General features: G+C 37.6%; 1 protein-coding gene across 2 annotated transcripts in view; it reads left to right on the top strand.

Annotated features, from left to right (window-relative positions):
- Nucleotides 1-1,199: 1,199 nt before the first annotated feature.
- Nucleotides 1,200-24,665, top strand: part of ccny (cyclin Y) — an 81,800-nt gene continuing 58,334 nt past the window's right edge. For both annotated transcript variants that reach the window (XM_069191229.1, XM_069191228.1), the window contains exon 1: nt 1,200-1,867. In XM_069191229.1, coding sequence (XP_069047330.1) covers nt 1,714-1,867 — 154 coding nt within the window. In that variant the 5' untranslated portion in view covers nt 1,200-1,713. The remainder of the gene's footprint in view (nt 1,868-24,665) is intronic.

Genomic DNA, 24,665 nt, shown 5'->3' with positions numbered 1-24,665 from the left:
TCCTTCTCTGATTTCCATTGAATCCAAATAGCTTGTTTGTCAACACTTCAGGCTGAATCTACTCTCATATACGTGCATTAAAATAACATCCTCTTGATATTAAAGGTTGTTATTTGAAGGTAGAAAATAAAAATGAACTGCAAAACATTTGAAACAGAAAACACAAATGGACTTGAAACAGACCCTGACATATAAAAAAACATTGCACAACATTACGAAACATAACTGATACTGAGAAACAAAAACTTGCTTCATGTGAAAAGTGTATCTGATATGCAGTTAATGGCTGACATGTTAGTAATAGTAATTGGAACGTAACTACTGCTGAACTTTCCTTAGTAGTTTTTTTATGTGATTCCCAAAACACATTTCTTGCAAGTTCCTTAAACCACTCAAAAACAAAGCAAAGGCAATTCTTAGTTTTTGTGTTATACTGATCTTTATCAAAGTCACACAAATGTGACATTTACCATGTAAACATTATCTGCAGAGAAATCTGAATTTCTCTAAAATGTGTTACAGTAGGAAAAAGAACTATTGTAAGACTGACGATCTCCCAGTCTGTGGGTGAACAAGCACGCAGATAGCAGACGGGTTAAGCTAATATCTATTCAATTATTACAGCTTTCCCACATGTGATAGAAATTAATACTTAACACCAAGTGAAGAGTATGTGATGTCCATAGACATCATTTATATGCTAATAAATAAGGATTTCCTTTCTCTTTTTCTGTCTTTTTATTTATTGGCACAATTTACTTTGATTACTGGAATAATAAAATTACTAATATTTGGGCAGCAGGAAATGGGACCAAACCGTTTTTTTAAATAATCCGAGATATCTTTTTAGAGACCTTTCCAACATTATAATTTCTAGGTTTTAATCATTTTTTATCCTAGCGCCAAACATACTTACAAAAAGCTAAAACAAAAAGAAACATTTGTATTCATATAAAACAGATAACAACACCTTTCTGTGGTGTACAGTAAATTACGTGTAACATACAACCGTTCTTATATTTACTTAATTTACAAAATACGAAATGAGTACAGCTATTTTAATAATAAACGCAGTTACGACAAGAGAAAAACTTCATTTCCAGGAGAAAAACTACATATTACGCTTGAGCCCTCCATTCTTTCCTGTCCAACACATTTTTAGGCTCCCAGCAGCGAATTTTGCAGAAGCGTTACCACCCACTTGAACCGGAACCTTTTCAATCAAACTGCTTCGACTGTGTTGCCTCTGTTTGCTATGTACACTGACAGCAGGAGCCGCGACGCTTGCAATGTTTCGCTAACATCCTCAGTTTACATGCCCCTGTTAATGGGTTTAAAATGACGAGGGGATAACAGCAGACCCCCTTTCGTTTTGTTTATTTAGATCAATCACGACAAGTAAACCAGACTGCTGCGTGGGTTGTGCAGATTTCAGTGCCTGCTTAAAATATCAGGCGGGCAGAAAGAAAAGGGAGAGGGTTTCAAACCTTTCTCCGATTTCTTGCTCTTTTTTCTGTTCGCAAATGGCTTTGCATTATTGCTGCTGCTGCTGCTGCTGCTAGCTAGGACCGGACGAGGGTGTATAACTGATCGGATATTCTGGTGTTGCAGTTCCACCCTCGGCGCCCTAGCCTTCTCTTTCAAGACCAGCTTCGGTCTGTGCTGCCAAGCAAAGCTGAAGAGCACTGAGTATATTAAAAAACAACCCTAAAAATGGGGAACACGACGTCCTGCTGCGTGTCCTCCAGCCCCAAGCTCCGGAGAAACGCTCACTCCAGGCTGGAGTCCTACCGCCCGGAGCCCGAGCTCAGCCGAGAAGACACGGGCTGCAACCTTCAGCACATCAGCGACAGGGAGAATATCGACGGTAAGACGGCAGATAAATCACCATGTCTAACGTGAAGGAAAAAAAAATCCAGGACCGCTAAAACCAACGTCGATTTCGTAAATCCAAAGCCCCTCCTTTTTGTTCGGCATATATTTTGTGAAAAAAAAGAGGACTAGTTACAGTGCTGCGAGGTTCGCAATTGCTGAAGATTCTTGAAATTATTTTTTAATTCTTAAGTTGTAAGAATTGAAACCGTGAAGATGCTCAAAAGCTCGAGAATCGTATGACTATTAATCGGGATCGTGCTTGTTGTCATTTGTATCTGTACAAGCGAGTAGAAATTGTGATTTATTTTTTGGGTGGCCCTTGTGTTTTGCAAACAAGCGACAGGAGCTTTGACACAGACTGACAAGTCGATTAGGTTGGCTCCTCAATGTTGTCATCCCGCTGTGAGCATGAATTTTATTGCATCTTGTTTTTTTAAGGTATCGGCGCTTCTAAATAATAAAGGTTGTTCATTGTTTGATGTACTTAGTTATTTACATAGCGGTGTTTGGGGTTTTATATTGTTATCCATCTACCAAACATACACACTACCTCTCCATATGTTTGTTTCACGTTCATAAATCAGTTATTACATGGTTTTGTCGTGAAATGTTCCCTACCGCGAGTGACTTTACAACGAAGAGCCTTGATCTGTTAAAACTTTTTTTTTCCAATAAGAGGAATCGATAATTTGTTGTTGTGGACCTAGTTCAAACCATGTTTGCGGGCGGGTCCCCGGGTTCTCCTGGGTCTTTTTGGTGAGAGCCCAGCGTCCAGCCGGTTGTACTGTGGGTAGTTTCTGATCTGATTGCATTTAACTTCTTAAGGTGTGTGTAATCTAAACATTATTTACTTCATTCAGATTGGATTGTTTATAAATACGTTATGGCATAAGGCCGTTTATTGTTTTATTCTGTAGCTAAATGTTCCTTGAACAGCCGATACCCTAAAGGTTAATTTAAACTGCGACTTCAGGGCACTCCCATGACTGTACTGCTGTGTGTAATGATTTTAATCTTCATTCAGTCTTGTAAGATCCGTAAAAGAACTACATGTTAATTAAAACACTCTTCTAAATTTGGTTACAAAACCACAGTATTAGTGTTCGTAGCCTATTATGGGCACTGTGCTTAATTGCTTTGTAAAAGTCAGAAGAATGAAATCATTTGTTAAAAGCGATAATAAACCCTGATTACCTCCGGATTTTTAAGTAGCATTTACAGGCTAACGAGGCTATGATAAACTCACTAGTGCAGCAGTGAAAGTTCCTTTATGAAAATACTCTTTAAAATCAGAAGGCACGTCTTTTACAGAGAAATACAGTACTGCAATGAGATATATTAATGTTAAACAGTTTTATAGCTTCAATTGATCTGAAGACTGACAAAAAAACAGCATAATGAATTGCACGAATCACTGTTACTGCACGTATTTTACCATTTTATCATGTAAAAACAACTTTCCAGGTTAATCCCAATTACAGAAGTCGGCAAATATTTTTTTTCCATGAATTTTACTACTCAGTTCTTGTAGAATTTTACTACTTAGTAATACGCCTAAGCAAGCACTAAATATTTCTTGGTGATTCCCAAAACATAGAAAGTTAAAAGGCATATAATTTAAAAGCGGCTATTGTATTGGTGGCTTTCCCATTTTATAAACTAAATAAAATTTTTAATTTCTTTTTTGGAACTTGTCTATAAGCTTGTCCTTTCAGTACTGGTGCCATTCTAGACAAGTAACTGGCCTGTCACACTATCCTTGTTGTATTCTAGGACAGCAGATCCTAGAACAAATCATCACTATTAGACACCTCCCTTATAGCTTCACTAGGAAACCTCTGAGGTACATTTTCTAAACATTGCAAAAAGATGTTTAACATTTAATATAGTTAGAACAGGTAAATCAGAGTGAATTAAGTTATTACCCTTCGTATTACTTTGTGTGCTTTTCATTTTAAACCTTACTAAATAAACATTGAGGTACTGTAATATTAGTTACTTGGGCTTTAAATGGTTTATAAACTGAAAGAAAATTTTGACAATCGCATAGCAATCAATATTTGCAGCATAAAGTTCAAAATTAACTCAGTGAAACATTACTTCCAGTTTGTATTGTATGATTAGCGATGCAAGGGGGAAATATTTTTTTTATTTGAACAATTTTTTTCCTAGTTTTGATTTTCTTTCCACACCCAATTTGCTTTCGCCAAATGTTTCTTTGTCTCGGCTCACAGCAGCGACTCCAGTACTGCTGAAGGAGAGAATGAGGACTGAGGGACAAGCCTCAGTCTGACCTGCCCTCCTATTGAGACGCTGCTCTTTGGTCACTCTGCAGGCTCAGTGGTGCCTGACGGGAGAGTTAGTACTGACTGGATGAGGGGTGGGTTTCTCTCTGACATCACATCCGGGTGCTCAGAAAGCTGGCCTTTGATGGAAAGCTGAGAGAGCCCTTACTGATTGCTGTCTGCCTTGCTCTGGCGATACTTTACTAACTCCAAGCAGCTGCAAGGGGAATCCCAGTCAGTAAGCTGGGGTTTCCTAAGCAGCAGGCTACAGACTCGGGTTCTAGCCTGAGACCTCTGGGTCATAGTGCTCCACCTGCAGCAACCGCCTTTTCATAGTTTGTTGAGTCACTCAACAACCAAGCACATTTGATTTTTTTTCATTTTGATCAATTTAATCATTTCGACTTCTACAGTGAACTGAATCTGGCTCCTTCCCAAAGTTTTTTTTCTGTGTAAATCGAGCTGTGCTTTCCATGCCACCATGTATTCCTTAAGACGTTCTTCCTACTTCTTGTTATATAGCTTTAGCAGTTGCATGAGAAACAAGTGCCACATGACACATACAAAACATTCTTGATGTCATTTCAAACTGAAGCTGCCTTTAGATAAAACCGCTTCGGTACACATAACTTAAAAGGACAGTTTTAGCCCTTTAGCAAAGACCATAAGATTAGATAGCAAGATGCTTATCACCGGAACACTTAACATTTAGCATTTTTTTGAGGAATTGTACTAGCCTGATCTGTGGCTTTCTTGCACAGGGCTGAGCGCAGCTGGATTTTAATGGAATGAAGCAGGGAAGGGATGAATCACAGCATGGAATTAGCACTTGCATTGTCAGTGAGATTGGGGAGCAAGAAGTCCCAGTTCCAATAACAGAATCTTTAATCAGAAAAAAGGCAAGTTTATAAAACCACTGGCCGTGCCAAGAATCTGATAATGTTTGTCTGTGTTTACCATGAAAGCCTTGGTTAAAAGAACACTTTCTTATATATGGGAATCCCAGTCTGAAATACAGCCCTTTTTACTGTTCAGCAGGTAAAACTATGAACATACAGTACCTGGCTTGACTAAAGGTACCATATTGATTGTAATATAAAGATGTAAACAGAGACTTCTGTGATTTCATTTTTAGGGGGTGAGAAAAGGTCTTCACCCAATTTATATTTTATTGGCAATTTTAAAGTATGTTTGTAAAATATTTTGATTTCTCTTTAGAATGATTTGTATTAGAGTTGTAGTATAGTAGTCTCTTTGTATGATTTTAAATTATATTGATCTGTGTGAATTACTTTTTTTCAAAAGGATTGGATATTCGCTTTTGCACAAGTTACACAAATCAGAATATTTCATGTGCTGCGGCTTCTCTCTTTTGTATCACTTGCATATTTGTAGACACCTGTGCTTGTTAGAATTGATTGAAACATTGTTCAGTGCCGTCTGTGCTTACCAGGGGCCTTTATCACTGACCAGAAAGTGATAATTTGCTAAGCTTCTCCAAATATTTTATCTTAACAATTCTGCTTTGTGAAATGCATATTTTCAGTATAATTTCTTTCTCTGTGAAGAACATTTGTCTAGCAGACATGGTAAAAATAGTCTGAGAATCCAATATGTCTAGATAGCCTGTGATAGCTGCATATAGTTTCTTGCCAGAGTGGATTATTCAGTATTCAATTGCTTCATGTTTATAGTTCTCTACTGAAGCCATAAAGCAAATTGTAATTATATCTCAGGTAATGTATTTGTCTCTGTGTATGGGAAAGTGCATTTTGTGTGGAGTCTCAGATGCTCTATTCAGCACAAACTGTTGTGGTTCTATGGAACAAATATTGCAAAGCTGATACCCTAGCTTCTTTCAAGATGAGATCATGGATAGGATCGTTAAGAAACACTACTAGCAACCAAACGGGCTACCTGGGATTAATTATCTAACATTGTATGAAGGCAGAGAGTTAAAAGAATTCTTTGGAAAGTGGTCCAGGTTAATGAAACTTAATCTCATGCTCTAGTGATTTCTGAGTTATTATGATGTAAATGTCAGTGAGCCCTCTTGAAACCTGAAATTTTGGAACCTCCTCGAATTCTGAACCAGTCAAGCTACAGGTTGCAATCTGGAGTTTTTTGCAGCAGAGAACGTTGTGATTAAACCATCCGATTTGTAGTCCAAGACAGTGCGGTGCTCTGTGTCTTCTGGTTGGCCATGGAATGAGCTGTCTGGGTGTTTTTTGTACATTGATGTATCTCACACATAATACCCTTCGCCAGACGTGTTCTCGGTCTGTCTGTCAACTCAGTTTCTTCTCGAATCTCCTTTCTATTGCCATTCTGGGCACTCTGGGATTGCCAATAATCAGGAGCAGCCTGCCATCATGATTGTGATCATTTTACCCTGTTGAAAATGAAGCCACTCTTGTGGTTTGTTCAACTGCTGCTGTTTTTGTTCTGAGTTTCTCTATTTCTAGTAGAATGTTTTCCTTATGAGATGTATATGTACATTGTGATAAATAGAATTGTATACATTATAGGATAAACCTGACTTTGTAAGACTGATTACTAATGGCTTTCTGATGCAGGCTAACTAAAGCCAATAAAACAGTTTCATATTTCTCTACTGTATATGTTGTGGTACGTTTTGAAAAAATAAATCTTTGATTGTGTCCCTAGGAAACCCTTACTTTCTGCTTGGTGTGCTTAATTAGAGGCTAGACTGGTAACTGAAATTTAAGTAAGGAAATAAGTGATTATCCAGTATATTTTTCTGTTTCTCTGCATTTACCTTTTGTTTGATAGAATGGGTCTGACCTTCTATTTTTGATGAATGCTCTATGTCTCCTGAGGACATTCCAAGGGAAAACATCATACAGTTTCCCCATTTGGCAACACTGCCTTTACAGAACAATCAGTTTGGTCTGTAAACTGGCTTTTTCATGGATACAATGGAGCTATACGCTTGAATAGCAGAGCAAACAAAAAGGATGACTAGTATACCGCATTTTAAAGAGCTAGGAGTTCACTGGTTCATTTTGTACAAAATAAAAGTATGGTGCAAGCTTAAGGTCATAGGAAAACAAATGCAAACAATACTGCTATTATACTTCCTGGTAAACAATGTTCACATGCTCATCTGGATACAGTATGTGGGACTTCAAAGGTTTGAACAGCTGATTTATGTATTACTACCTCCAGTATTGAGATGTTTTGATTTCTTTTAAATCTTTAGCATTACTGAAGAACAATCAGACACGAACTGACAAATATGGTTTCAGGTAGCGCCCTGGTTAAATATGAATTTGCTCTGAACATTCATTTTGGAAAATGAAAGCACCACTGTTTTACGTCAGTGGTGTGTAAGGAGTGTACATAATTGACCTCTGTATAGGTTTGTTGGTTGTTTGAATAGTATTATTCCTTGGGATAACAAAATTCTGAGCTCAAGTCATGTGATTTTATACAAACGCCAGGTGCTTAGTGTTTGATGTTTGTGTTGAGACAACATTGAGCTGATTAAGGATCTGTCTAGCCATTCAAAGAAAGATGATTTTAATTAGTGCAAGAACAGCTCAAGACACACCATGCCCCAATTAAGTAACGGTAACACCTTGTTGCTCTCGGCTTGTTTGAAGATGACCATCTGTGAGAAGTCTTGCTCAGGGAGCGAGATGTTCTACAGAAACCAGGAGACCAGCTCGTCTAAGAAGAAATAACATGAGAAAATAAAAAAGATGACAAGTGCCCGGAGATTATACTCCCCACCTAGCTTTTTTGATTGCAAGTGAGGACAGGCCACTTTCTGGAAAGCAGAGGACTGGTACACTAGTCTAGGACCGCTACATCCATTCAATTCCGCTGTGTAATCACTTTCAGACTGCAGTGGCTATGGTATGGAAAATCCCCGGAAGAAATAACGTGCACATTAGAGGGACAAAGGTAGCTCACCTTTGTCATGGGTGAAATCTCACTTGCTCGGAGGTAATTCGAGGGTAACGCACAGTTTAAGAGATTAAATCACTGTCTTCCGAGGTGGTTTTCCAGGAGAATGTTGATTTTCCGAGAGAATGGTACAACGGTTTATTCACTGACGGGCGTATTGGCCATTTTGTCTTTGATAGACCTGATAGAAGATGTGAGGATACTGTGGTCAGCCTGATTTTGATTGTCATGATGTTCAAGATAGCTGCTGGGGTGACGGAATTGTACTGATGCCTTTGGTATAAATTGAGGGCAGCCTTACTGCTCAGTGATACATTGGGGAAGTATAACAATCTCAAGGTCTGCTTGTTGTCCCATACCTCTCCTGTTGGACCAACTTGGTAATACTATCAGCAAGAGACAGCCATTCACTTCAGCTGCACAGGAAGAGGGCAGGTGCAGTTGACATCCATCTGTGTAGACACTGATCAGGTTTATGTTTGAGTACTGCCAGGGTTATATTAAAATATATAAAAACAAAAGAAAATTTACAAATGAGAGGAGACCATTTAGCCCATCTTTCCCTTTGGGTTTTCAGTAGCTAATCAGTGGATCTCATCCAGCCACATCTAGAAGGAACCTGTGGTATCGTCTTCAACATCATGGCTGGGTTTCTTGTTCCAGACTCCAATAGCAAGGGCCTTGTAGGTCTTTGTAGCTGCCAGTTACTTCAGCGTTTACAGTACATAACTGGTCAGACCGTGAAATGGATTTATCTAAGAGCAGGTTGTCTTTCCTTCTGGGATAAACTGGTGATCAGTGTGTGTTTGTGAAACACTACGGTCTGTCTATAGTTCAGGGGAAATTTGCTTTGGACTTTCCTTACAGCAGTATTTGTCATGGGATCTGTGTGCCTGCCAGAATGTGCCTGCCACATTGCACTAAGTCCTTTTCTGATGTTATAAGGCTTGACATTTATTTTCAGGCTCTCTTTGAGATACAGTATTTAAGACCCTCTCATTTACTGTTAACAATATCTCCAAAGGTAAAAGTGCATTCACAGTTCATTGTAATATTGTTAAATTAGTATTTGTTGCAGTTGCTGATCATATTTAAAATGCTTTAAAACACCTGTGAATAAGATGGGCTTTTTTGAGAGAAATAAATCTATTTTATGCATTCATTTTTAAAAGATAAATTAGATGGAGGTTGCAGAACATTTCTGCATGTTCTACAGCATCAGTGTTCTTCTGACTAAAACCCTTTTGTGATGGAAATGGGATTTTTAACTCCCACACAGACGTGTTACTAAGATAATTGCTTCTTCATTATTGCATTAAAACTTTATTTCTTTGAATTGAGCTAAATGTTTGAAGAATAAGCTGTTTTACTTCTTTAAATTCATATTTTGATCTCTGGGTTCTATAAGGTGCAGCAAACTTCCTTAGAAGAAAAACAAGGGCTTGAACTTGATAAGAATGGTTTTGTACAATAGTCTCAGATACGGATAGTCAGATACAGTGAAAAGCAAAGTCTAACAATTCTGTACTTTATACTCCTTCTTGTGATGGTATGGTATGGTGTAAAAATTAAAATTAAAAATCAAATTCATTACCTAGTTCACATTTATTTCCATAATGGTAAAGTAACTATTGTAAAGTAGTTTGATAAGTCTAAACAGCAACAGTTCTCAGAACTTATTTTTGGAATCTGGAGTATAAATTGTCTCTTTTCCACAGAACATAGTGAATATTTTTTTAGAATGCCAGATACTGTAAAGTGTTTTACTTGCATTAGCGTTGATCACAAACCCAGGTCTTAGCTACTGGTATTATTGTTTAAATATAGTAATCTGTTTTTGCTTCTTCCATTATGTACCATGCAATTTAGCCAAACTATATTCTGCATCACGCCCCAAAGATATTACAATATAATAAGGTTTTTGGCCAGAGAGGGAATAAATGTGAGACATAACTAGTGAACTACAGGATGCAGAATCTACAAGTGCACATTACATAACCATTTTACTCTACATTTAATGCATCAAAAAGAAAAACAGATTTACAGATTTTAAAAGGATAGGCTATTTTGAATGTAAAGTCAGATAAAAATGGTGTACTTTTTTGATCACTGTACTGGATGATGGATTGCATTTTCATTATTACAAATATTGTTTAGTTAACTTCAAATATAACACAAAGTATGACCAATGTTTTTACAGAAAAGTAGGTAAAGAAGGTGCACAGCCTTTTGAAGAATTTGGAAAAGCTTACTTTGTGATTAACTCTTACATCCGATGTTCTGGTAAGCTAACATTTTTTTGTACCACAAAGTGTTACAGGATTTGTTCTTTAAACTAGACATTATTGTTTGTTGGGAGTGAACAGCTTTTTTTGATCGGTAGGTAATGGCAAGAAAAGCATGTTTTTGCTTCTGATTGCCCCGGGATACTGATAGAGCTCTAAAACGTATTTTGTTTTGTAGCAGACCACCAAGAAGTATAAAAAGTGATTTTCCATTAGTGACATGCCGAAACAGCCAGTAATACTATAATGTTAAATTTAAACTAAAATGTAAATAAAACTCGCAAAGGTACCTACCACGGCACTGCACATTTTGTGTGCATCTGTAACCTGTGCATTTCTGTGAGTATAAAGACAGACTCTGTGTAGCGTGGGGTCATTTTCTCATTTGAATTGTGTGAATGAGGATACACCAGAGGAACAGATACTTATACTGTAGCTTTTTGTTAATGGCATTTGTAACACAATGGAACAAGTAATAGGTTTATTCCATGCTGAAAAAAAGAAGAAAGAGAACACAACGTTTCGGCCGTGGAGCCTTCTTCAGGTGTAACACAATACATACTTCTTTTTGTTTTCTACATTGTAATATTGCACTCATTTTGCAGGGACTCGGTATGTATTTTATTGTAAAAGAGCTGGTCAAACTAAGGAGGTTAAGAATACATGCTACACTATATTAGCTGTCTGAGGTCCTGAAATATCTTGACATAAAACGTAAGTGTAAATTATGTTCTGACACTGTGGTGTTATCGTGGGGTTTCAAAAGCGGCCTGTGGAGTGAAACAATACAAAATTAAGAGATCTGTGGATCAGTCCATTTTTCCTCTCCAGCTTGCAAGGTAGCATATACGGTATATTAGAACTAATATTGTAATAGGTTCTTTAATCTCATCCACTCTCTTAAGCAGAGTCAACACCCTGTTTTATGCCAACTGTGAGCCCACTATGCATCGATTTGGTAGAAACTGAAATATGTCTGATTCTAATAGGGTACATTTGTATCAAAATCCCCTTTGTCAAATTCTGGTGCTTGTCAGTAGTGGCCCACAATAATTTAGGCATGTAGTGTAGTGATGTGTCTCTGTAGAGCTGCGGAAGAGTTTTTTGTTTGTCTTAATACCTTTATTGCTTTAGGTATTTCTACAAAACCAACAGTAGACTGTCTATTCTGCATCCAAGAAGGATAGTAGCAGGTGATGCTCTCCTGGCAGAAAAGTTTTTGCTCTGTCAACAGATTTTTGCCTCAGTAATCTGATTTAAATAGTTTCCCAGCTCACAGTCAATATGTGTGGCTTCGAATTATTCATACCTTTATTTTTTTTTTTACTGCAAGTGTTCATTCAGTATGTGATGCATAATCAACTAAAAACATGAAAAATTGTAAGACTTTAATAAAATTTGTGCAAACGGACTCCTCCAAAATAATTTCATTTTTTTCTTATAGTGATGTTCAAATGTATTCACACCATGTCCACTTGTCAAAAATAGGCATGTAGTTACTGATTTTGTGGTCTTGTGGCAGTGTCTCAAGATTTCTGAAAGAATTTAAAAGACTGAAAGTCTTCTTGATGGCGACTGATAATGAACAGACCCTGCACACAAAATCAGCTTAGTCAGTATCTCGACTATCTCATAAGGAGAGTTCCAGGCTAATGGAATGGTTGCTATCCCCACTAAAATCACTTAAAGATTTTTCCTAATTGTTTACTGCAAAAAAAACGCGTGGGAATGTAACTAATGCCCAAAGGGAAACAATTGGAGGAGATCAGGGAAAAAAAGACACATCATCGGGACACAATATCTTTAGGACTACCATGTGAGTTTGACCTCATGAATCTGAATGTCTTTGGCATCTGCTTCAGGGCAGCATAAAAAAATCTGCACATTTTTCAAATAGTAATTTATGACTCTTGTGTCACATGAGACCACATGATGATTTGAAGTACAGAACTGAGTTTATAGACTCTCTTCTGCAGATAAGCAACCTGCTAAGGTTAGGCAGTAACATGAGCTTCACCTTCTTAAGCTTAGCAACTTAAGAACCTGCTATTAGTTACATTTTTATAAGGGTATGAGTACATTTGGAGCCAGCTATATTTTCATACTTGATTAGTTTCAACTACCCTGTATGTCTCCTTGTGGCAGTGTATTTCTTTGTTGGGAGGATCTGTCAGTCATCGTGACTAAAGCGAAGTCACGGTTTTCACTAAACTGATAAAAATCTGGAATTTGTTATACCTTGGCCCTGGAGGAAAATGTTATTCATACTAAAGGGAAGTTTCCGATAAAGTTTTTTTTGTCATTTATAGCATTTGCATTGTCCTGACTCTAATTACACAATGGACAGACTTAAAAAGAGCAGCTTTACATATATTACTGAAAGCTGGGTTCTGGAGAAAGGCTTCAAAATGAGAAGCCCAACCATTTGCTATTTTTATCTGGCCTAGTTTTTATTGTTAAAACCATCAACTCAATTTCTAATCCAAAAATGCTTTTACACAGGCCATTGGGTCAAAACATAAGCTAATATGCAGAATTGTTGTAAATTTGCATTATTGTATGTTTGTCGTTAATGAGAAGCCGACTAATAAATAATGTATACCATGTCAGATAGAGATAAGAATGGCAAGCCTTTACTGGTCGGATGAGTTGTGCAAAGGCTGGGTTGTGTTTCTTCCTGAATTAATTTTAATAACGGAGCAAACACAATCTCAAAAGCGTGTGCTTGCCTCAGTAATGGGTCTGCCAATATCTAATAGATGTCCTTAGTGTGTTATGTAATAATTGCTGAAAGAAGTGTCCCTTGTTGGTTTGGGACATCCAAAATGGTCAGAAACTACTAACAGAAGATGCACTACAGTTCATATACTTCAAGCCAAGAGGTACTTGAAAAAGGCTACTGTTCAGCTGCAGTTTTTTGTGATTTTGTAGGTCTACGTTTGTATTTGTGAACTCAGGACTTGATCACCTGTATTTTATTAATTTGGACTCCAGTGCCTCAAAGGACTTTTCATGTCTGTAAATAATTGTTTTCGGTCAAATTTTTAGTGGTTTTCAAGTGCTCCTAAAAGTCTCATTAACAGCCCTGATGGTGTCACACAGATTTTTTTGTCCTGCCATTCCAGTCTCATTTCTGCTTTTGTTTACTTCGTTAATTTCCAAGCATTGCTTGACCTGCCACCCCACTAGAACACCCAAACATGCACACTGTAAAATTCAGTGTAGATCTGCAGACAGCTTCCACTGAAATGACATATATTTTTTTCCCCACTGCCTCATTGTCGTTAATGTCTTGGGAGCACAGTTTTCCCCCTGGATAGTAACTTACTACCGTCCTTTATATGAGAATAGTTTTGGTGAGCCATTTTTTATGCCTTAATCCTAGAAGGTGCTAGAGATTTTTTTTTACTCTGTATTTTTTTTGCTTTATGCCATAAACCATAATTAATTTTAACCAGCTCCCGTTATTCTTTCTCAGTGTGCTGACAGCGTATTAATTTGCAGCCTAATTATTCCTTTTAATAGGTATCCTATATGCTGTCAGTGCTGCATGGGGAGAAAATGATGAATTTTAATATGTGCAGACTTCCTCGGTTTTGAAAGGAAAGAAAATCCTCCCTCAGGTTGGTATAAATAAGCAGAATAACAGATTTGTGAACATTTATTATTTGAGAATAGCAAAGGATAACACATTGAATAAGTAAATCTTGCTGTTGTCATGGAACAATCCAAGGTAATATCCTATGCCAAAGGGTTGGATTTTGGAACATTCTCACAAACTAATTGTGGAAAGTCTGGCCACTAATGATCTTAAGTTACTTTTGAAGACAAAACTCCGGGAAGGAGTTAACTGAAAAGATGTAAAAGTTAATATGTAGGGAATGGTGTCCCCTTTCTATGTGACATGACCAAACTAGTGTGTGTATAAATCATCCTTGACAGTTCATGCTTGTAAAGGATGGAAAACTGCAGAACATGATGAAAACGTTAAAATAACTTAGGAAAGGTATAATTGTTTAATTTGAAGTTTGTTCATATTGCTGTGTCTGTCAAGGAATCCTGGCACTTTGTAACTTGATAAATAACACACTTGTGGTATGCCTATGCCTGTGAAATTTGTAGTTAATGCTATGTACCATTGGCGTCTATGGTTGGCCTCAGCGGTATCTTTCTTCTGGAGTCCTCATCTTGTATTTCCTGCTGAAGTTGCAGTGAATCTTTGTTGATTTGAAAATACTGCTAGTTGATAAAAAAACAAACACGTGGGTACTTGAGAGAGACACCTGGGGTTTCTGCGTGTGTTAATGAAGCCGATAACATCCCAGCATGCTTGTATAAAAATTGTATAAAGGTGGATAGCTCCGTGATTTTGTAAAACAAGAGATTGCTTGGACACATCTGGCAGGAAATTCATTGAACGAGACACCTCCGCTTGCTGATGTTTCATGCGCAGGGCTGTCAAAGGTGTGGTCCTCATGGAACTCCCAAGACAAAAACATCATCTGTAAATGGCATCAGGAGGTGGAAGCAAAGACTCCAGATATCTGTGCTCTACTTGGAAGGGTAATGCATATTTCAACCTGATTTGTTTCACTTCCGGTGCAATTGCTTGTGTCTGGGGTTGCATAGCATCTGCTTGTGTGATGGAAACTCAATACAAACCGGCTTGAGATCAAAGTAACATGAGGATGTATTAGACAGCTAGATACAGATGCAGTTCATGTGCAAAATTAAATGACTGCATCATTTCATGATTTGCTCTTTTTTTCAGTTTTAAAAACCCGTACCTCTTAATGCTTTACTGTGTTTCCTGCCTGCTGTTTACATTTTTGTGATTCCTTTTCCTGTTGTAGTGGGAAAAATTAGCATTGAAGACAGGACAAAATAAAGAGTCTGGAGTGTACATCCATCCATTTTCATCCAATTCATGGCCATAGGGGAGCCTATCTCAGCAAGCTCCAAGTGTACAGTGAAACCAAGGTGACAGCAGCTGTTTGAATCATATAATGCGGTATTACACCTTCAGAAAATATTGTAATCAGTGAAAATGTGGCTACAATTAAATATGGATTCAGTTGTGATATTTTAAAAAATAAAGCTTGCAAGCTTGAGCTGAACTTGGAAAAAAAAACTTTAAATCCCCAGTCATATTCAGGGAAGTCTCCTACATTTTGGGCTTCTCTCCAAGTTATCTCTTTTAGAGAAAGCGTGCTTTATTAATATTTAATGTGTGCTTTTAATTACTTGAAGAACATTAGAAACCAAAATAAAGGCACCCCTTATGTGTTGTCTGGTTAAGTGTGTGCAGCTTTTCAAGACCTGGGGTTATTGAGGTTTGCCTTTTTTTCAAGATGAAGTCATTAATAACAAGAACAAAACGTGTAGACAACAGTAACAGCGTAGATCCTAGCTGTAGTGCGATATACAATTAAAAATTAATTTGTCTTTAAAGAGGTATCCTGAATTATGACATGCCCACTACCACCCTTAAGGCAAGTCATTGTGAGTTCTTGTGTGGCAGGTAGTGCAGTACAGCAAAGTGTGCTTCTCAGTGTTCTGCTCCTATTCATGTAAGAAATATTGACATGACTACCTCGATGTTTCCTCACTGGAGTTGTTCCATTTGGCCATGGTCATTAGTGCCATACAATTCCGGTAAGCTGCTTGAGAGCTGAATGGTTTTCAAGCTATTGGCCTAACAGGTAAATACTTGAAGTGGGGTTAATTAATCCAACAGTTAACAATTAATTGGTCTGTATTTTTCGGGGTGTAAAGTACCCAAGAATACAACTGTTGCCAAACCTCAAGCACTGCTGTCATGGCTGGCATCCTGTGGAATTCCACAGATATATAGACTGTGGCATGAAATTGAATCACTGGCAATGAACAACGATGCTACACAGTACCACACAATTTGCAGCAGGATGTTTGGAGTTACAAGTCTTGGGTCTATTACATTAAACGTGTTACTTGTTGAGAAACGCCTGCATACCTGTGCGGGATATAGGATTTAGGATACCGGAGGTTTAGGGTTTTGAAAATTAACAGTGGTCTTTAGAAAAGTGAAATTCATAATCCTCTGTTGGTTAAGTTGTGCTTCCCCTTCCTTCCAGCGAAACCTTTTACCTTCAGTTTTCAGCAGATAAGTTGACAGTTGGATTTAAGGGTCAATTTCAAATGAACAGATGCTTTGTAATTAAGTAAAAATGCTCATTATCCTTTTGGATAGGGAAGAAAAATGAATAACAGGTGGCATGAAAAGCTGAGTAGTCTTTTTGCTTATTTTTAGTGCTTACTCTTTACATGAGATAGGGTTGTAAAGGTTATGACTTGCCTTGGCACTACATAAAAAAAGATGAAGGGAAAGAGTCAAAGAATGCACTTTATGGGACACGTAAGTAAAAACTTCCATTCAAAGCAGAGCCTGGCAGGGAATTGATATTTAACCCAGCAGGAGGGAAAGCTATGTCACTGGAGACATTTAGCCCTTTTGAAGTTTTCTTCATGATCCTCACTTGAAAGGGGTCTCCTGTGACTTTCAATAAATATTTTTTGTTCCTCCAGGGAAATTTGCTTAGTGTTCATCTCGTGTAAAGGCAGACATTGCCTCATAAACTGAAGAGGTACTTTGTGGTCATGGAAGATTAACACTGTCCAAGAAGAATAATCTTCTGAAGGTTATTCAAGAGTTATCTGTGAGTCCGTCATACTACCGTGCAGATAGTTAACAGTAAATTTCTGAAATGTATAACCATGATGTCACCATTAAAATAAATTATGGTTTGACCCTTTCTGAAAATGTCTGTGTAAAAAAATGCTTGCTTTTTAACCCTTCAAAGACATCTTGAGGTTTTGTCTGTATTGCTGCTGCACCCTTGATCATGTGCAAGACAAACACGATTAGATTATGGAAGTCTATGTTTTGAAGTCCCTTTGCTGCAGAAGGTCATATGCATAATCACGCAAGTCACAAGTGAAGGTGGTGCTTAGAAATGTTTAGTCCAGTTTGGGGAGTGTACCTTCCACCTAAGCGCTTTAAATTGTGACAGTTTTTTGGGAGCTTTATTAGAACATTTATTATTATTGCTGACTTCCCTTTGAGTGTATTATTTCTTTGTGTGAAAAACAGCCTTTTAGAATTAAGACTGCATCTCTGTAATAAGGAGAGAGCAAACACATGGTTTCTCAGTTTCTGCGTGTTTTATGAGAATTAATCCCAATTACACATCGGGTTTAAGAGCTGAACCTTTGCAAGTTTGATATAAAAGAGTTTGGTGGTTTTTAGATGCACACAAGTATCTGAAATCGCAAAAGCAGGCCGGTTTCAGTGAGCAGAATCCCTCCAGCACCAGATAATGTGCTAAATATTAGGTCAGAGCTGAAGGGAAAGGCTTTGATTTACAGCTGCTGCCTGTGCCTGAATAATTTCCCAGTGGCCACACAAATCCCAAAAAATGCCAGCGCTGCTCAGCTAATCACTGGGATTCCCATCGTACTTGGTGTGCTGCTAAATAAACATTAGGCAGAGGCTAGAGGGGAACTCCATGAATTTAGGGTTCTAAACACCAAGCGGAGACCCATGCAATCAACTGGCAGACCTGGTGTGTGGCTTGATGAGTCCTTTGAACAGCTTTTGACTGCTTCACATTCTTTAAGAATCCCTGGTACGTGTTTGTTTTGAAACAGAACAGGTTTCATGTGCCTGATGCTCATCTGTTTTCTTTTGGTTGCCTTATTTAGACGCCTTGTGATAAAGGGCTTGGCAGTGTGCTTGGAAGAGTGTTCATGAATAATTTACATTACTTTTATTTGTGTTTGTACGTAATTAATTGTCAAGTATTTATTTTGTAACAGCGTGTTTCCAGCCTCGGCCTAAGTTTTATTTGCTTTTAGTGCCCACCTACCTTATATTAATGGGCATAGTACCCGTACGTACATGTGGGTATCTAAAAGACAATCTCATCTTCACACCATCCATTCCCTTTCTAATAACGGTTGGGAGTTTTCTTTGACAAGCACAAAATTAAGGTTTCATTTTCTTAAACCTTAAAAGTACTGTACCTTCATCATATGTACATTCACAGTAATTATTTTTTAAAGGGTCTAGTTTTCGCAGGTCTAGCTTTATGAATCGGGTGCACAAGAAAGTGAGAGTAACAATGCAGAATGAGAAATAGCTTGCTACCAAACCTAAGCAATTAACTTTAAGTAAATTGCAATTTAATTGTGTACGTGCGTTAATTTAAAGTTAATTTAGATCACCAATGCCTTACAAAATAACAAGTGCATTTGAAAACTTGCTACCAATTTGTTGGTGTCTCTGTTTTTGAGAACTGTCAGTTATTCCCAAATGCTGCTACCAAACAGAGTGATTAACCTGGACTTTTTGCCAAAAATAAAAATAACCTACAGTGCATGCCCAAAAGACCTACAATGTCTTACATATCCCATATTATCCTTTTGGGGTTAAACCTTACTCAGATTATATTGTTTTGGCTTAGCTGATGCCCTTATTCGGGGCCATTTATCTAGATTGAAAATAATATAATGTTTTTGAGTTTGTGAAAAATGTTATGACTCAGAATCCCAACCATATTTTTCATATCCAATCTTTTTATTCTGTTTTTTTTTATGTTTTATCATGTGGCGTTCGAGAGAAATTGTATGTTTCTTCTCAGAAGTTTTTTGTAAAAAAAATATATATAAATAGACTGTATGACTACCGGAAAAAAGGAAACTGGAAAATAATTTTTAGAATTCCTGTTGGGATTTGAAAAAGTATTAGTATTTTTGTGAAACTTAAATTACACAGAGCACAAGGTAGTATATCTGTGCATTAATCGGGTTCAGCGCTTGGTTATTGTGAACAGGAATGGATCAATGTCAAATGTCAAAGAAGGCAATGCATTATTTCTTTATGAAATGACTATTTATTATCTCGGTTGCATACAACCATTGGTGTAAATGCACACATAATTTTGGTTAATATTACAGTATATTTCCCTTTGGTGACATATAGTTGCAGGCATTTTTTTTCTCTTCTAAGCTACAGTATACTGAAGGTACAGTATGTTTTTACTGCATCATTTTGGATTAATTGAAGACAGTGCAAATACAGGGTCTTAGGGCAAAAACCATCCAAGTCGGAATGGCCAGATGTTTTTAACACAGCCCAGTGCAAGGCTAGAAACCATGTAAGCTTATGTTGAGAAGAACAAGGAAGTGCAGACTGTCTCCTCTGACCTATTCACCTTTGAGCAGTTCTTCATTTAGCATGGCACGCACTCCACAGCCCCATGCAGGAGGTCCAGTAGTGATTGGAAGAGAGGCGCGGCCCTCACAGATAGCAAGCCTAGGAAGCTGTAAAGAGTCGCGGTGTCCCTAGGAGTTGAGACGGCCCTAGTCTACTGTTCCTAACCTTGGCAAGGCCAATTGTGTGCTGCCTCTTGGGAAAAATCCCTATCATAATGATGTGATAAAGGCCTAGAACCGCAATGCTGGGACCATAGAGTTCAACCATGGTCCCAGCATTGTTTACTGGTTGAGCCAATCAGGAGATCTCTAGTTCAAAGTACTTTAAAGTGCTTGATACATTATGATCAATAGAGGGTTAAAGTGTTTCCTTAATGTAAATCTTCACAGCCAGTGCCTTTTTCAGTCGGCTGATGGGACTATAAAAGATCATCCTAATGTATTGTTTCTCCCAGGGTCCTGAAATAATGTGGAATTTGGAAGATGAAAAGCAGAAATTAGCAATCAAAGCATCAAAGGCTTTGTCAAAGCATTTCCATAGCAATTGTTTTGAGGGAGATGGAGTTTGAGTAGCGTTGGGTTTGGTTTAATTGGGAGGCTTTTCATGCAGCAGAGAGCAGAAAGCTTCCTGCAGGCCTCAAAGAACCACAAAAGCCATCTGGCCAAGAGCTCTTTCCAGAAATTAGTCTGTACCGTCTTCCCCTAAAAAGGTTGTTTGTTTTGGCCCTGGGTCTGGAATGGTTCATCAGCTAGTGATACAAAATTTTACAGAATCCAAATTCCCCTTAATTAGGATTGCCTTATGCTATTTTAAAATCCTTTTCCCTGTGGTTGAAATTAATTTGCTCCTGTAAATGTTTCTTTTTTTCCCCAGTTTGAAAGGTTTATCAGAATCAGTTGAGGAATTAAGTTCATGCAGAACATATAATGATAAACAACGGGCACTTAAAACTTGGTTCTTTTTCAAACAACTAGGAAATACACTATAATCTGTAGACAGCACACGTTCTAAAAGTGATAAGCACTCCATTTTTAAAAGAGACAGCCAGACATTCAACATGTTTGTGAATGAGAGCTCTGTTTAAATGCAAAAATAATTCTTATTTAATTCCTTAAGATTTAATGATATTTTGTCTAATATCTATGGAAAAGCAAAAGGTTAATGTTTTAATAGTCAATGTATACTAATATAGTTTTATATTCTTTAATTTTCTTCCTGCCCACAAAGTAAAGGGACATTGAATTTTAGTTTAAGAATTTGATAAATATGACTGTTTTCCTTTTGTAATTTTAAAATGCACTGTTACTCAATCATAACAGTTCACTGTATGTTATTTTGGCAAATCTAATACAGGTATGTCTATTTTATTTGTAGAATGCTGGAGTTTGGCTGTTTTCGAACCATTAAAAGGAAAACACCACAGGCCATTTTGTAAGGGGTATGCCCAAATGCACATTAGCCAAGTTGTTTTTGTGGGAAAAAACAACAACATTTAATTAGTTTAGAATTCAGAATTGTAATCTTGTAACGATTTTGTAATGATTTGTAATCTTGTAATGATTTTGTAACGTTAATATATGTAAATATCACTGCAGGTCTGGATAGCAATGACTGTTTTCTGGTCTTTGGAATGACTTGAAAAACAGCCACGGCATAAACCCTTCAACCCCTTCAACACCTAAGGGCAGATGCTTGAATGCACCCTCTATTTCTAATCATATCCCTCATAATTAATTCATTAATTGAGGCTGAAAGAAGGTAGCTTGTAGCAAATGTTGAACTTGAGAGTGTGGCCTTCAGTGAAAAGCACACAAGTTGAAGTGTTTGCTTTTAATGTTGTTTTTTTTGGGAACAACATGAAGAATACATACATTCTTGTTACCATTCGCTCAAATTCCATTTGAACAACTGTCTTTGTTATAGAGAATGTTGACTAGTCCTCTGGAATGAACACAAATTGTTACCCTATTGAAGCAAATAAGAATGTTGCGGGTTTCAAACTGGTAGCAAGATGTCCCTAGAAGGCTTACTTCAGAACAATTGCTTAAAAATAAAAATTTTTACTTAGATCAAAAGGGAACAACGGAACGTGCGGCGTAACTTTCTTTAAAGACATTTCATTGCCAGCAAAAAGACATTTCATTGCCAGCAACTACTGCTGCACGCCATATTGTTGTTCATTAGATAAATAAACTTTGATTTGATTTGAAGGGAATCCCAGTATTTACCTGCAGTAGAGCTTCTAAGGGTATTTAATTTTGTTTACTTATAAGGATTTAATGGTATCTTTATACTACCTATAAAGATGCTACTACTATGCTACTAGTATTTTTATGCTAACGTCGGTATTCATGTCTTTTGGATACGTTTTTTATGGTTTTATTTTTTGCATGATAGTTCTTTGTTTTCCAGCTGCCTGGGATTTAGTGATAAATTTTCAAATTTTAAAGTAGGCGAATCCTACAGCATACAGTTGCAGTTTTCCTGTAATGGAATTTACATTCCATTGAGTATACACAGTGCGCACTGTGTTCAAGCTTGATAAATGATTAATGGATTAACTCATATTAGTTATTTCCTCTGATTATATTCAGTTTTGTGTTCTATACCAAATTGTTGCTATCTAGGTTTAGGTTTAGGCATGGTGTAAACTGGACAATCATTTTTTTCACCATCAATAACATCACTGCACTTGGTTTTCTGCCCATTCAACACAAAATGACATCTTTTTGAAAATTAACATCTTGTAGTTGTGGTGGAGTTGTTGAGGAGTCGGATTATATAGGGCTGATGTGTACAGTATGTGCACATGTATGTAATGTGCTGATTGTTAATCTGTAATATTAAACTCATGTTGGCAAACTCAGTTGCACTTACATACATCTGTAGAGTGAACCTGAAGTGTTTTTACATTCCTAATCGACACGGAGAGAATATTTAACCTGGCGACTTGGTTCTTTTATACTCTCTTATCAGATGTCTCAGTACTTTTAAGTTGCAATATGTGTTAGCATGGTGATGAGGCAGCATGTCAATTTCAAAGCCCTTTCTTTGATATACAGTAGGAAGTATAACTTAAATCTGGCTCTGTGTTTAGGGCCGTTATGATGTTCAAAAGAAAAGTTCTTCCTTTGCAAGTTCCCTTCCTAAGGGTTTTGCATAACACTGCATAACATTTGAAGCAAGATCTCTGTTGCATTTTGTTCTGTTATCATTCTTCTTGGTCTTGTTCTCTTCTGCTTCTTGGAAGTTCTTCCTTTGATAGTGGTGTTTCAGAAAGAATGCCCATACCATTTGGGCATTGATTCTCCTTATTTCTTCTGTGATTTTCAACAGAGGTGTATTAAAAGCTTTTACCTTTTTGATAACCTATTTAAACAAAATACTTTGTATTATTATTTGCTTAGCAGGGGCCCTTACAAGATTCCTTGTATTTTCTACAATGATGTGGATACAAGGAGATACAGTGCCTTGCGAAAGTATTCGGCCCCCTTGAACTTTTCAACCTTTTGCCACATTTCAGGCTTCAAACATAAAGATATAAATTTTTTATTTTATGTGAAGAATCACCAACAAGTGGGACACAATTGTGAAGTGGAACGAAATCTATTGGATTTTTGAAACTTTTTTAACTAATAAAAAAATGAAAAGTGGGGCGTGCAAAATTATTCGGCCCCTTTACTTTCAGTGCAGCAAACTCACTCCAGAAGTTCAGCGAGGATCTCTGAATGATCCAATGTTGTCCTAAATGACTGATGGTGATAAATAGAATCCACCTGTGTGTAATCAAGTCTCTGTATAAATGCACCTGCTCTGTGATAGTCTCAAGGTTCTGTTGAAAGCGCAGAGAGCATCATGAAGACCAAGGAACACACCAGGCAGGTCCGTAATACTGTTGTGGAGAAGTTTAAAGCCGGATTTGGATACAAAAAGATTTCCCAAGCTTCAAACATCCCAAGGAGCACTGTGCAAGCGATCATCTTGAAATGGAAGGAGTATCAGACCACTGCAAATCTACCAAGACTTGGCCGTCCCTCTAAACTTTCAGCTCAGACAAGGAGAAGACTGATCAGAGATGCAGCCAAGAGGCCCATGATCACTCTGGATGAACTGCAGAGAACTACAGCTGAGGTGGGAGAGTCTGTCCATAGGACAACAATCAGTCTTACACTGCACAAATCTGGCCTTTATGGAAGAGTGGCAAGAAGAAAGCCATTTCTCAAAGATATCGATAAAAAGTCTAGTCTAAAGTTTGCCACAAGCCACCTGGGAGACACCCCAAACATGTGGAAGAAGGTGCTCTGGTCAGATGAAACCAAAATCGAACTTTTTGGCCACAATGCAAAACGATATGTTTGGCGTAAAAGCAACACAGCATCCTCAACACACCATCCCCACTGTCAAACATGGTGGTGGCAGCATCATGGTTTGGGCCTGCTTTTCTTCAGCAGGGACAGGGAAGATGGTTAAAATTGAGGGGAAGATGGATGCAGCCAAATACAGGACCATTCTGGATGAAAACCTGTTGGAGTCTGCAAAAGACCTGAAACTGGGATGGAGATTTATCTTCCAACAAGACAATGATCCCAAACATACAGCAAAATCTACAAAGGAATGGTTCACAAATAAACGTATCCAGGTGTTTGAATGGCCAAGTCAAAGTCCAGACCTGAATCCAATCGAGAATCTGTGGAAAGAGCTGAAAACTGCTGTTCACAAACGCTCTCCATCCAACCTCACTGAGCTCGAGCTGTTTTGCAAGGAAGAATGGGCAAGAATTTCAGTCTCTCGATGTGCAAAACTGATAGAGACATACCCCAAGCGACTTGCAGCTGTAATCGCAGCAAAAGGTGGCTCTACAAAGTATTAACGCAAGGGGGCCGAATAATTTTGCACGCCCCACTTTTCATTTTTTTATTAGTTAAAAAAGTTTCAAAAATCCAATAGATTTCGTTCCACTTCACAATTGTGTCCCACTTGTTGGTGATTCTTCACATAAAATAAAAAATTTATATCTTTATGTTTGAAGCCTGA

This window comes from Lepisosteus oculatus, chromosome 6 (genome assembly GCF_040954835.1).
Source record: "Lepisosteus oculatus isolate fLepOcu1 chromosome 6, fLepOcu1.hap2, whole genome shotgun sequence".
Lineage (NCBI taxonomy): Eukaryota > Metazoa > Chordata > Actinopteri > Semionotiformes > Lepisosteidae > Lepisosteus > Lepisosteus oculatus.
Note: the sequence above shows the minus strand (reverse complement) of the source record. Positions and strands in the feature narration are given on the sequence as shown.